Below are 13,359 nucleotides of genomic sequence, written 5' to 3' on the forward strand. Positions count from 1 at the left end.
CAGTCATTAGCAGTATAGAAGCTCTTATTACACAATATCCACTGTATCACACTGCCAGTATCATTAGTGAGAACATGGCTGTATATTATTCAGCACAGATGATATCTACAGTCATAACATGTATCATATAATCATATTACAAAGGGAAGTTATATCACCGAGCGGAATATTTATTTTATTGCTATACAAAATAATAGGCTTATTCTCCCTGTAAGAATAATTATTGTTTCACAACGGGTCAAAAGGGCTTCCAGTATGAGGTGATATGGAAATATTGGTTCTCCTTCCCTAGATACTGTCTCTCTGGCCTACCCGTCGGCTACCAGTACAAGAACATTTCCAACCCCGATGTCACCAATTTAATCCTGGAGGATCTCATCATCTGGACCAACTACGAGATAGAGGTGGCAGCCTACAACAGCGCTGGGCTGGGGGTCTACAGTTCCAAAGTGACCGAATGGACGCTTCAGGGAGGTGGGGTTTGGAGAGCGGCTTGGCTCTCTTTTGGCCTTTCTAAAGTGTCTTGGCCTCCCTCTCTCTCTCTTTCTTGCTCTCATAGTGACTGTCCTTTTCATGTCTCTTTCTCTCAATGTCCTCGTCTCTCTCTTCTCCTCAACCACGATATAAAACTTAAGGGCGTTAAGTGGCAGCTCAGATTTGTGTTAAGATTGTATGTAGCATCTTCTAAACTGGAAGAAAATGAGGCAAGCTCTCATCTCAGGACATTCTGGTACTTGTCAGTTTTTAATAAGAATGTTTATTGGTTTATTATATACTAGTTTTTTAGCCCGTTAAAATAACGGGTGCTAGAATAGATGTGTAGACTTAGGCATTTCTTTCTTTCTTTCTGTTTCTCTCCCTGGCCCCCGTCTGTCTTTCTTTCTTTCTATCTGTCCCTCTCCCCCTGTCTGTCTTTCTTTCTGTTTCTCTCCCTGGCCCCCGTCTGTCTTTCTTTCTGTCTCTGTCCCTGTCCCCCTGTCTGTCTTTCTTTCTATCTCTCACCCTGCCCCCTGCCTATTTGTCTTTCTTTCTGTCTCTCTCTCTCTCCCTCTCTGGCCCCCTGTCTGTCTGTCTTTCTTTCTGTCTCTCTCCCTGGCCCCGTCTGTCTTTCTTTCTGTCTCTGTCCCCCTGTCTGTATTTATTTATTTATTTCTATCTGTCCCTCTCCCCCGTCTGTCTTTCTTTCTGTCTCTCTCCCTGCCCCCTGCCTGTTTGTCTTTCTTTCTGTCTCTCTCCCTGGCCCCCTGTCTGTCTGTCTGTCTTTCTTCCTGTCTCTCTCCCTGCCCGCTGTCTGTCTGTCTCTCCGCCCTGTCCAGCAGCACCGCTTCCCTGCTCTCCCTATCCAGCATCTGCTGGGTTGGTAGCATGGAATGTTGCTACTCTTTGGGATTCTAGAATCTTATTACTCTCTAGGATTCTGGAATCTTGCTATTCTTTGAGATTCTGTAGGGAATGGTGCTACTGTTTGGGTTTTGACCAGGTACTAGGGATCTGGATTGGCCACTGTGAGAACGGGCTACTGGGCTTGTTAAGGCATTTATACAGCAGGTGAAAAATGGCCAATTTTCCATTTTCTGAATTAATGGCCATGTGCTAATTGGGACAGTGGCAATAAAAATCACTCTATATATGAAATAAACCCACTGTGCGATAATGCCACCTCTAGTAATTAAATTTACTCTTCACATGTTTTATGAAATATTCAAATTTTCATACGGCATATATTAACACTGGGGGGGCAGGAAAAGCCTCAGCGCTTAAGGAATTTGCTACTGTTGACAAACCAGAGTAAAGCGAGTTTTCAGAATACAGTATATACTCAAATATAAGTCGATCCGGATATAAGTCGAGAACCCATTTCCCCCCCCAAAAAGGAGGAAAAATGGTTGTCTCAAATATAAGTCATGCGACTTAATATTCAAGTGCCCTGCCCTGTTAGGCACTGCACCCAGCCCCCTTCCTTCCCTCCCTCCCCTGTTAGGCACTGCACCCAGCTCCCTTCCTTCCCTCCCTCCCCTGTTAGGCACTGCACCCAGCTCCCTTCCTTCCCTCCCTCCCCTGTCAGGCTCTGCACCCAGCACCTTTCCTTTTTTCCTTCCCCATCATACTTTGCACCCTGCCCCCCTCCCTGCCCTAGCCTCATACCTCATCTGCTGATCCCTGGTGGAGGTGCAGCTGGCAGGAGCAAACTTTCCGAGTTCCTGCCCCACTGCTAACCGGCTCCTGCGAGATTGTTTCTTCAGCCGCTGAGCAACACGAGCAGGAGTGCGATTTGGCGCTGCTGCTGGGTGCTGAGCGGCTTACTTACTGGCTCCCACAAGAAGCCGCTCGGCACCCAGCAGCAGCGCCAAATCGCACTCCTGCTTGTGCTGCTCAGCGGCCGAAGAAACTATTTCGCGGCAGCGGTGCAGGAGCTCGGAAAGTTCACTCCCACCCGCTGCACCTCCGTCAGGGATCGGCAGATGAGGTATGAGGCTAGGGCAGGGAGGGGACAGGGTGCAGAGCCTGGTGGTGGCGGACAGAAATAATTCTGGGAGGGGGCGTAGGCTCGAATATAAATCGGAACCCCCATTTGTGGGCCAATTTTTGGGCCCCAAAATCCTGGTTTATATTTGAGTATATACAGTATATCCTTAAATTGTTGTAGGGTCAACATTTGCATTAATTTTTCATGTTTAACACTCAGTCTGAAAAAGCAGGTTTATAGTTTATTTTACTCAATACACCGCCGTTCCTTATACAAGAACAGAGCGGTTCACAAAATTGATAAAACGTACAATAAAATGATCTATTCCTCAAAAACAAAACAAGAAAAAAAAAATTAAGATTAAAAAAAAATTGAAAAAATTTTCATGCGACCATATCCGAGCCGTCCAACTGAATTGGAAAAGCCTGTTCAACGAGATGTCAAGGCAGTTTATAGACTTAGTAGTAAGTGGAAGCTTGAAATCTTTTGGTAGTCATCAGAGCTCTTTCGTAGTCACACCGCGGCCTTTTCCATGCAAAAGGTTGGAGACCAAGACGTCCCTTGTCCACCATAGGATGACCAGTCTCACATCTCCACTTTAAAGAAAAGCAGGGTCTAAGGCAGGGGTGTCCAACCTGTGGCCTGAGGGCCGCATGCGGCCCCGAGAAATATTTTGTGCGGCCCCGGTCGAGGGTGATGCAGTGTTTTCCTCTGCTGCCCCCGGGTGTTTACTGTCTCGCCGGCTCCCTCCTCTGTTTGCGCATTTGCGCGGCCCCAGAAACATTTTTTTTCGGCCAATGCGGCCCAGGGAAGCCAAAAGGTTGGACACCCCTGGTCTAAGGTCAGTGCTCTTAACTACCAGAATGCACTGGGATGGGAATGAAGCCTCTGGGGGTCCTCTGTTTACTGGCGCATTGAATAATCAAGAGCTGCTGGAAAGTAAAAATGTCTCTTCTTTCCCTCAGTGCCCACCGTGCCTCCAGGGAACGTACAGGCTGAAGCCATCAATTCCACCACCATAAGGCTCACGTGGAACCCCCCCAGCCCGCAGTTTATCAATGGCATTAACCAGGGGTACAAGGTAAGTGCCAAAACATGTTGGACTAATATTTTAAGCACCAAACGCTTCTGTTGAAGCGATCCCCGCCCTAATAATAATAATAACTTTATTTTTGTATACTGCAGTACCAGAATAGTTCAGAGCGGTTTACATGACAAGAGACTGTACATCTACAGCGAAATTTACAAATAAGTCAATCAATCAATATAACTTAGCAAGTCGGGAGCAGGCAAGAAGGAGATAGAGAGGTTATAAACAAGTCAATCGGCGTGACTTAGGAAGTCGGGTGCAGGTAGGTAGGAGGTGCAGGTAGGTGGGAGGTGCAGGAAGGTGGGAGGTACAAGGCATAGTTAAAAGTAGAGTTACAAGGAGGGCGGGAGTCAGAGATATTTGTCAAAGAGATAGGTTTTGATTGACTTCCTGAAAGTTTGGTAGGAGGGAGAATTAGAGATGAGAGTGGATAGACATTTGTTCCATTTGCATGCCTGGAACGCCAGGGATCTGTCGAGGAATCTCTTGTAGATGCAGCACTTTAGGGACGGGAAGGCAAACAAGTGGGCGTTACGTGTGCGGGTGGGGCCAGGACGGACAAAGTGATCTGACAGGTAGATTGGGGACGAGCCTGTTAGGGTTTTGAAGCAGAGGCAGGCAAATTTGAAGATAATCCTCGCCTCCATAGGCAGCCAGTGCAGTTTTTTGTAGAAGGGGCTTATAGGGTCAGATTTTTTTGAGATTATAGATGTCTCACCACTCCCCCATTTACCTACCTTTTTTGCTAATTTTACTTCGATGTATTTAAAAAAAACTTCCCCCCCAAGTTCCCTTTTGTTCTATGTACGTCAATGTGAATCCGTCTAGTATTTTTTAATATTTGATAAGATATTACTTTTATTTACCTTTTTTATTGCTTTCTTGTTTTGATAGACGGTATATCAAAAATAAAGAAACTTGAAACTATTTTTGTGAACTTTGAATAAACAGCTACTGACTTACAGTGCTGCTGTGTTTCGCCTAATAAGTAGGTAACATAGTAGATGACAGCAAATAAAGACCCAAATGGTCCATCCAGTCTGGTTTCAGGTTTCAGGTTTATTTAAAAATTTGATATACCGCCTTATCAAAATTCAAAGCGGTTTTACATAATATATAAAAACAAAGAGTAGAAAGGCATACATTAAAAAAAACAAATTATAATTATTAAAACAGACAGTCAGACACATAGACGAACATTAACTTACCGAAACAAAATGAAAAAGGGTAGAAATACATTTGTGTAATGAAAAAGAGAGGGAGAAGGATCAAAACAAAAGGGAGGGAACAAAAAATAAATAATCTAGCACTTTGTAGAAAAGATTAAAATGAATAAGAAAAGCAAGGAGCGAAGTTCCATTACAGTCCTTAAAAGGACTATTATACTCCAAATGCGTCTTTAAAAAGAAAGGCCTTCAAGCTACTTTTAAATTTATCAAGGGATGAAATTTCTCTTATATAATTTGGTACTGAGTTCCAGATGGTAGGGGCTGTCACGGAAAAGATATTAGTACGCATGGTGCCAATGTGTCTTAAAGAGGGAATGGATAACAGGTTTTGATAAGAAGAACGTAATATGCGATGGGGGTTTTGGGGGATTAATAACCTGTTGATGAAATCAGGTAGACCGGAAGCTATGGTTTTATGTATCAGTAACATTATTTTATAAGTAAATCGATGATCTATGGGAAGCCAATGGGAGTTAATCAAAAGTGGTGTGGCATGATCGAATTTTCGAGCTTTTGAAATGATTTTAATGGCAGTATTTTGCCCAACCTTACCCTCTCTTTAAGTTACTGATTTAATTTAAAGTTTCCTTCGTAGCTATTTCTGGGCCAGAACCCAAAGTTCTGCCCGGTACTTTGTTTAAGTTCCATCTACTGGAGTCTCCGTCAAAGCTGACTCCAGCCCACCTAAACCATCCCAGCCAACCCTCAACTGAACGGCCACTGACCTTACAAGTCTCCCCAGTACTAGCCTAGTTCTTCAATATATACCATTATTTTTTTTTTTTTTTTTTTATAAATCTTTATTGATTTTTAAACTTTGGCAATGCAATACAATTACCTGAACATAAATATTTCATAAAATGCTTTATTAAACATACAATTTATACTTAGAACAATCATTTTCTCCCCCTCTTACCAAATTACTACAAAAAGACAAATTATGTAATTATAATATTATAATTAAGTATTTTAATAAACAAAATATCTTTCCCTCCCCCCTCCCGTTTTCTGATTCAAGATCCTCTGTGTTCATCCCACGCTTTCTTGAACCCTCTCACCATTTTCCTCTCCACCACCTCCCTCGGGAATGAAGGGTTTTGACTCTGAGGACTAGATGCACAAAACACGGTTGTTGAGACCGTGCGGGTCGCTCTGGGCCAATTTTGGGGGGGCCAATTTTGAAACGGCGACTGATGTTCCAACAAGTTTGCAATTTGCATGCAAATGATTTGTGCGGAGGTTCGACGTAATCCCATTCAATCGGTCGCTGTGAAAGCGATTTTGACACGTGCGCAGAGCCGGTTTGGGGAATCCTGAACAGCTGAGCAGTGGAAGTCCCAAAGTAGCCTCCTGCCACTCAGCTGTCTTGGGCTTCTTTCTTTTTTCTTTTTTTTTTAATGGCACAGATGTGCATGCATTACCACACACAAAATAACTGCCCCCCGCCGAACCGACCCCTTCCCTCCCTTTCCCCACTTTACTAAACATCAGCAGGAGGGATACTCACTCCTTCCTGCCACCAGTTGTCCTCCCCCCCACCCCCTCCCCAAACCTCACCTGCACCTTAAAAATAGATGACAGCAAGATGCCCAGTCCCTCCTGCTCTCCAGGCACACCACTCCAAAATGGTGGGCCTTCCCCTTCCCAGTGTATGCTGGGATATATGAGGAGGGCCTAAAGCCGCCAAAGGCCCCTCCCCTCTCAGTTAAGCCAATCAGGGTCTTAGGTTCCTACCTTTGTATCACAGGATACAAAGGGAGTTGCCTAAAGCCCTGATTGGTTCTGACATCTAAGGCCCCTCCCCATGTTAGGCCATGGATCGGATGGCTGGTTTTAATATTAATGACCTCATTTGCATGCCAGAGTTGTAGAGTGTACAACTGCACGGAAAACCATGTTGTGAGCCATTATGTGTATTGGGTCGGCAAATTCGATCAGTCGTTAAACCAGTTCAGCGACAATCATTAGACAATCAGAGACTTTAGCACATCTAGCCCTGAATCTGGATTAGAGAATGACACAGGGCCAATATTGTCCCTTCCCGCTCTCCACCATGCCCCCACAGACTGTCTGTATCCCTATCCCCATCCCCGGAGGCTCTGTACCCATCCCTGCAGCTTCCGAATCCGTTCCTGCCCCATCCCTATGATATCTGTCCCCACCCTGTAGCCGTGGACTTTGTCCTCATTTGCACAAGTCTCAAACATGTATGATTTTGTATTTAAATCTTTTTATTAGAGTATAAAAAGGGATCATATTCTGCACAACTGTTTGTAAATCACAAATAGAGCCTTCCATTTCTATCTGGTTTTGTTACAACCTTCCCAAAGATTCAGTTCCCTATGTTTTAACACAGGAGTGGGCAACTCCGGTCCTCGAGGACCGGAATCCAGTCAGGTTTTCAGGATTTCCCCAATGAATATGCATGAGATCTATTTACATGCACTGCTTTCAATGAATATTCATTAGGGAAATCCTGAAAACCCGACTGGATTGGGCCAAAGTTGCCCAACCCTGTTTTAACATCACCTGGGAAGGTAACTGTGTTGTCTTTCAGATATGGGTGTAGGAGAGAACATAAACAGTGTAGTGAAGGAGTAGGCAATTCCAGTCCTCGAGAGCCGGAGCCAGGTCAGGTTTTAAGGATATCCACAATAAATATGCATGAGATAGATTTGCATCTCAAAGAGGCAGTGCATGCAAATCCATCTCGTACATATTCATGGTGGATATCCTGAAAACCTGACCTGGCTTCGGCTCTCGAGGACCGGAATTGCCTACCCTTGCCCTAGATGTTTCCCAGGAATTCAGGGAAAGGATTTTTATTTAATAAAAAAGACTTTCTAATACATTCAATCTATAGACATATTGAGATCATTTAGCAGACCAGATTGAAAGGAAATATTAAGACTGGTCTCTGCAAGTCCACAGTGTAGGGACCTTCCAAAATGAGAGGCAAGATGTTGTTATTAGGTGCCATTGACTCACGCTCGAATCCTAGCGACTTGATGACTTGCGGATCTAAAAAGAAATTGGTTTTGTGCTAGTCCGATATGGTCCTCCAGTATCATCCCCATGGTTATTTTCAATGTGGCAGGGAAAGGATTGGAACCAGGCAGTGGAATGCCTCCTTGCAAGAGACCCGGTGAGGTGCAGTGGGTGTATCTAGGGCAGGGGTAGGCAATTCTGGTCCTCGAGAGCCGGAGTCAGGTCAGGATTTCAGGATATTCACAATACATATGCATGAGATAGATTTGCATGCACTGCTTTCAATGAATATTCATTGGGGAAATCCTGAAAACCCGACTGGATTCTGGCACTCGAGGGCCGGAGTTGCCCACCCCTGTTTTAACATCACCTGGGAAGGTAACTGTGTTGTCTTTCAGATATGGGTGTAGGAGAGAACATAAACAGTGTAGTGAAGGAGTAGGCAATTTCAGTCCTCGAGAGCCGGAGCCAGGTCAGGTTTTCAGGATATCCACAATAAATATGCATGAGATAGATTTGCATCTCAAAGAGGCAGTGCATGCAAATCCATCTCGTACATATTCATTGTGGATATCCTGAAAACCTGACCTGGCTCTGGCTCTCGAGGACCAGAATTGCCTATCCCCTGGCGGATGAACAGGAAAATAAGCGTCTCTTCAATGGATGAATCTGTTGCAGTAACAGTAAGATGCTTGAGCATCTGGGCAAATAATGGAAAGACGTTGCAGATGGTAGGAGTCTGATCGGCACATCAAAGTCAGACAAGACACAAATGATGTCGTTTAGCACTAGTTCATTTAAATCCAAAAACAGGTTCTACAGTTTTTTTAATCATTGAATTCATTTGTCAGTTGTCTAAAATGTGTAAAGTTTTTAAATATAGATACTAGTTTCAAGTTTTTAGAGAATGAGACGGAGACAAAGTTTCCTCAACCTGTCCTCACTTTATGGACTCTATCCCCGCCCTTGTGTTATTCTCTAATCTGGATGAAATTGCTTTTTTGCATGTTATAAATCGAATTCTGTGTCTATGGAGCTAAATAAAACTCATTTATTGAACAATGGCGGCACCTTGTGGACAAGATGTTGTATTAGAGAAACATAGAGTATGACGGCAGAAAAGGGCCGACGGCCCAACTAGTCTGCCCACTCAAGAACCCTCCCTCCCAACTAGTCTGCCAACTCAAGAACCCTCCCTCCCAACTAGTCTGCCCACTCAAGAACCCTCCCTCCCAACTAGTCTGCCCACTCAAGAACCCTCCCCCCCAACTAGTCTGCCCACTCAAGAACTCTCCCTCCCAACTAGTCTACCCACTCAAGAACCCTCCCTCCCAACTAGTCTGCCAACTCAAGAGCCCTTCTTCCCTGGAGTATCTATTGTTTGAGCATAACTCTGTAGTACTCCCACCTGTTTGTCCCATCGATTCTTGAAGTCGAGCACGCTACTGGCCTCGACCACCTGGTGGGGAAGATCATTCCATCGATCAATCACCCGTTTGGTGAAGAAGTACTTCCTGGTGTCACCATGAAATCTTCCTCCCTTAAGTTTTAGTGGATGCCCTCTTGTCGCCGTGGGACCCTTTAGAAAAAAGATTTCTTCCTCCACTTTGATGTGACCCGTGATGCATTTGAATGTTTCTAACATGTCCCCCCTTTCTCTGCGCTCCTTGAGAGAATATAAGCGCAGTCTGATCAGGCGTTCTTCATATGGGATGTCTTTAAATCCTGAGACCATCCTAGTGGCCTTTCTCAAGTTCTCAAGTTTATTTATACTTAATGAATCGCCTATTTTAAATTACTAGGCGATGTACAATACAACTAAACATATAATTAAAACATAGGTAGTAATGTATAAATTAACTTATGTTGTACTTTTAAAAACAAAAATTAACATACAATAATACATACATGATAAATAAAAAAAAAAAATATTAGTTTAGGACAAAAAAAACAAACAAACATACAAGAGACATGAGGATATATCGACTCCATTCTCTTCACATCCTTTTGATAATATGGCCTCCAAAATTGGACACAGTACTCCAGGTGAGGTCTCACCGTGGATCTGTATAATGGTAGTATGACTTCTGGCTTTCGGCTGATAAAGCTCCTTCTGATGCAACCCAGCATTTGTCTGGCCTTTGCTGAAGCTTTCTCCACCTGATTAGCAGTTTTCATATCTTCCCGGACGAGAACTTCCAAGTCCCTTTCTGCAGTAGTTCTTGTTAAGTTTTCACCGTTCAAGGTGTATGTTTTGCATGGATTTCCGCTCCCAAAATGCATTACTTTACATTTCTTGGCATTAAAGTTTAGTTGCCAAGTACTGGACCATTTTTCCAATACAAGCAGGTCTTGCTCCATAGTGCTGGGCCTGGTTGCGCTGTCAGGTTCTGATGCCCTGTCCACAACGTTGCATAGTTTAGTGTCGTCGGCAAATAGTGTAATTTTGCCTCGAAGTCCCTGAATCAGATCCCCTACAAAGATATTAAATAGCATCGGGCCCAAGACCGAGCCCTTTGGCACTCCACTGGTCACTCTCGACGTTTTTGAGGGGATACCGTTTACCACCACTCTTTGAAGCCTGCCGCTAAGCCAATCTTGTACCCATGCTGTCAGTGTTTCTCCTAGTCCTAACGAGTTCATCTTCTGGCTCCACTCTGCAGCTTGAGCTCTCAAGCAATGTTCTGGGCATCACTATTGATTCTATATTGTCCTTCAACGACCACCTCAATTCCTTGGTAAAAAAATGCTTTTTCAGCCTTCACATGCTGAGGAAACTTAGATCCTGTTTCCATCAAAATCACTTTACCGTCCTTGTCCAATCCATCATCCTTTCCAGATTGGACTATTGCAACTCTTATCTACTTAAGCCTAACTAAGAAAAACCTTCATAGACTCCAGCGGATTCAGAATGCTGCGGCCAAGCTGATTTTCGCAAAAAGTAAATTTGACCATGTCTCTCCGCTCCTGTCCAAGCTTCACTGGCTACCGATAATCGCCAGGGTCCACTTCAAATGCGCCTGTCTAGCTTTCAAAATCCTACATGGGATCCTCCCTCCATGTATCCCTCTTTCTTGGAACTCCTCAAACCCTAATACCACCAGATCCACCCACAAATTAAAACTATCCTTCCCCTCAGCAAGAGGCATCTCCCATAAAGGAAAACTAGGGACCTCCCTTCCTTTCAGAATCACCGAGCTCTGGAACAACCTTTCCTCCCCTCTACGGAACATGAGCTCCCTCCAATTGTTCCGCAAACATCTGAAGACCTGGCTATTCTCAAAAATCTGATTCTTTTTCCATCTATGACATCCTAAGCCCTCAAAAAACTCTTCATACTTGGTCCTCTAACCCGTCATTGTAGCTCCTTTCATTCCCATCTCCTGTAAACCTCTACCTTTCATTGTAGTTCCTTTCTATCACATCTCCTGTAAACCGTGCCGAGCTCTACGAATGTGGAGATGATGTGGTATACAAACCTAAGGTTTAGTTTAGTTTAATAACCTATGGTGTGGAACACTATCAAAAGCCTTACTGAAGTCCAAATACACTATGTCCAGGGACTCACCCTCATCCAGTTTTTTTGTTACCCAATCAAAGAAGCTTATCAGATTGGATTGACAAGACCTTCCCTTTGTAAAGCCATGCTGGTGGGGATCTCTTAATCTATCATCATCCAGAAACATGTCTATTCTTCAAATATACTCTTTTATATTCACCGAAGTCCCTCAGATCCCCACACTTGCACTATGTATTTGGCAAATCTTGTGTGGTGGTTCTCTTCACCGGAACTATTTAAATCGGTGTAGTTAATTATTGTTATCAAATTTTCTTAAAGTGCCTGTGCTTATATTTAATAATTTTTTTTTCAATAAATAAATATGTATATGTGAACTTAGCTTTTTGATTCATTTGATTAATTTTGAACAGTTACAGCCTCATTCCCCACCGATGCGTTTTGTTCTTCATCAGGGTCGGGGATGATGTAACGGCTAAGAAAAACAATACATAAAAAGCTAGCGTTAGTTCTTCACTATGCTGAACCATCTAAGCGACATAAAAGTTAAGATTAATCTTATCAGAATAGTTCAGGCAAACAGCTTATAGCAAGCATGACTAAGGTGACCATACGTCCCGTTTTCAACAGGACTGTCCCGTTATTAGACCGACCGTTCCGTTGTCCGAAGCCACTGCTTCTGGACGCCAAAATATCCCGTTTGCAAAGACAGCGTCCCGAAGCTGTGCGCGGGGACAAGGGGACGGTCGGTCCAGCGCCAAACCCCTTCCGTGTTTTCTGTGCCCTAATCCTGCTGCTGCCGTCCCGGGCTGACTCCAGCATTCAAATTGAGCCCACGCTCTGGGGCTCTAACGTGTGCATGCCGGCTTCTCTTCGAAACCGGAAGTTACGTCGCGGAGGGGAGGAGAAGAGAATGGAAGCCGGCACGCACACATTCGAGCCTCGGAGCAGGAGTTCACTACAGGCAGCGACGGAGGGAAGCTAAGGGAGACACGGAGGAAAGCTTACAGCTTGCTTTGAGCCTTTCTCGCTGCCGGATCCTGCCTACTTTCTGTTTCCGCGAAGGCAGGACCCGGCAACGAGGAAGGCCCGAAGCAAGGAAGAGCAGCAAGTTATAAGCTTCCCTCCGTCGCTGACCTATGGAAGATAGGTAAGCAATGGAGGGAAGCTTGCGACTCTGCCGTTGGGAGGGATGGGAAGAGAAATGATGCTGCTGCACCCAAGGGGGGGAAATAGAAAAGCTGCTGCTGCTGCACCCAAGGGGGGGGAGAGGTGAATAGAAAAGCTGCTGCTGCACCCAAAGGGGGAGGGGGGAAGAGAAAAGCTGCTGCACCCAAGGGGGGGAGAGAAAAGCTGCTGCTGCTGCACCCAAAGGGGGGGAGGGGGGAAGAGAAAAACTGCTGCACCCAAGGGGGGAAGAGAAAAGCTGCTGCTGCACCCAAGGGGGAGGAGAGGGAAAGAGAAAAGCTGCTACTGCATCCAATTGGGGAGGGGATAGGCGAAGAGAAATGCTGTTGCTGCTGCACCCAATTGGGGATGGGATAGGAGAAGGGAAGTGCTGTTGCTGCACCCAATTGGGGAGAGAGAGGGGAGAAGGAAGACCAGGGAAGGGAGAGGAGAGGAAAGAGATGCCAAGACAATGGGAGGGAGGGAAAGGAAAGGAGCTACCAGACCATTGGGGGGAAAGATGTCAGGGTATATGAAGGGAGGGGAAGGAGACAGATGCCAGACCAGGAGGAAGGAAGGAGAGAAAGGAAGAAGAGATGCCAGATAATGGAGTGGGAGGGCGAGATGGAAAGAGAGGAGAGAGATGTGAAGGAGATAGAGATGCCAGACCATGGGGTGGAGTGGGAAGGAAGGAAGGAGAAGAGAGAGATGCCAATGCATAGGGGATGGGGTGGAGACAAAGGCTGGAAGGCAGTGAGGGGGACATAGGAAGGAAGCACCGAGGACACTAAGGATATAGGAAGGGGCACTAAGGACATAGGAAGGAGGCACTGGGAGCACTAAGGACACAGGAAGGGGCACTAAGAACATAGGAAGGAGGCACTGAAGGCATAGGAAGGAA

The 13,359-nt window shown here is 45.0% G+C and overlaps 1 protein-coding gene across 5 annotated transcripts in view; it reads left to right on the forward strand.

Moving 5' to 3' along the window:
• SDK2 (sidekick cell adhesion molecule 2) overlaps positions 1 to 13,359 on the forward strand; it is a 635,450-nt gene that overhangs the window by 520,159 nt on the left and 101,932 nt on the right. For all 5 annotated transcript variants that reach the window (XM_033961165.1, XM_033961161.1, XM_033961163.1 and 2 more), the window contains exons 17-18: positions 293 to 474; positions 3,433 to 3,548. In XM_033961165.1, the coding sequence (XP_033817056.1) occupies positions 293 to 474; positions 3,433 to 3,548 (298 nt within the window). The remainder of the gene's footprint in view (positions 1 to 292; positions 475 to 3,432; positions 3,549 to 13,359) is intronic.

The sequence above is a fragment of the Geotrypetes seraphini genome, chromosome 10, assembly GCF_902459505.1.
Source record: "Geotrypetes seraphini chromosome 10, aGeoSer1.1, whole genome shotgun sequence".
Taxonomy (NCBI): Eukaryota; Metazoa; Chordata; class Amphibia; order Gymnophiona; family Dermophiidae; genus Geotrypetes; species Geotrypetes seraphini.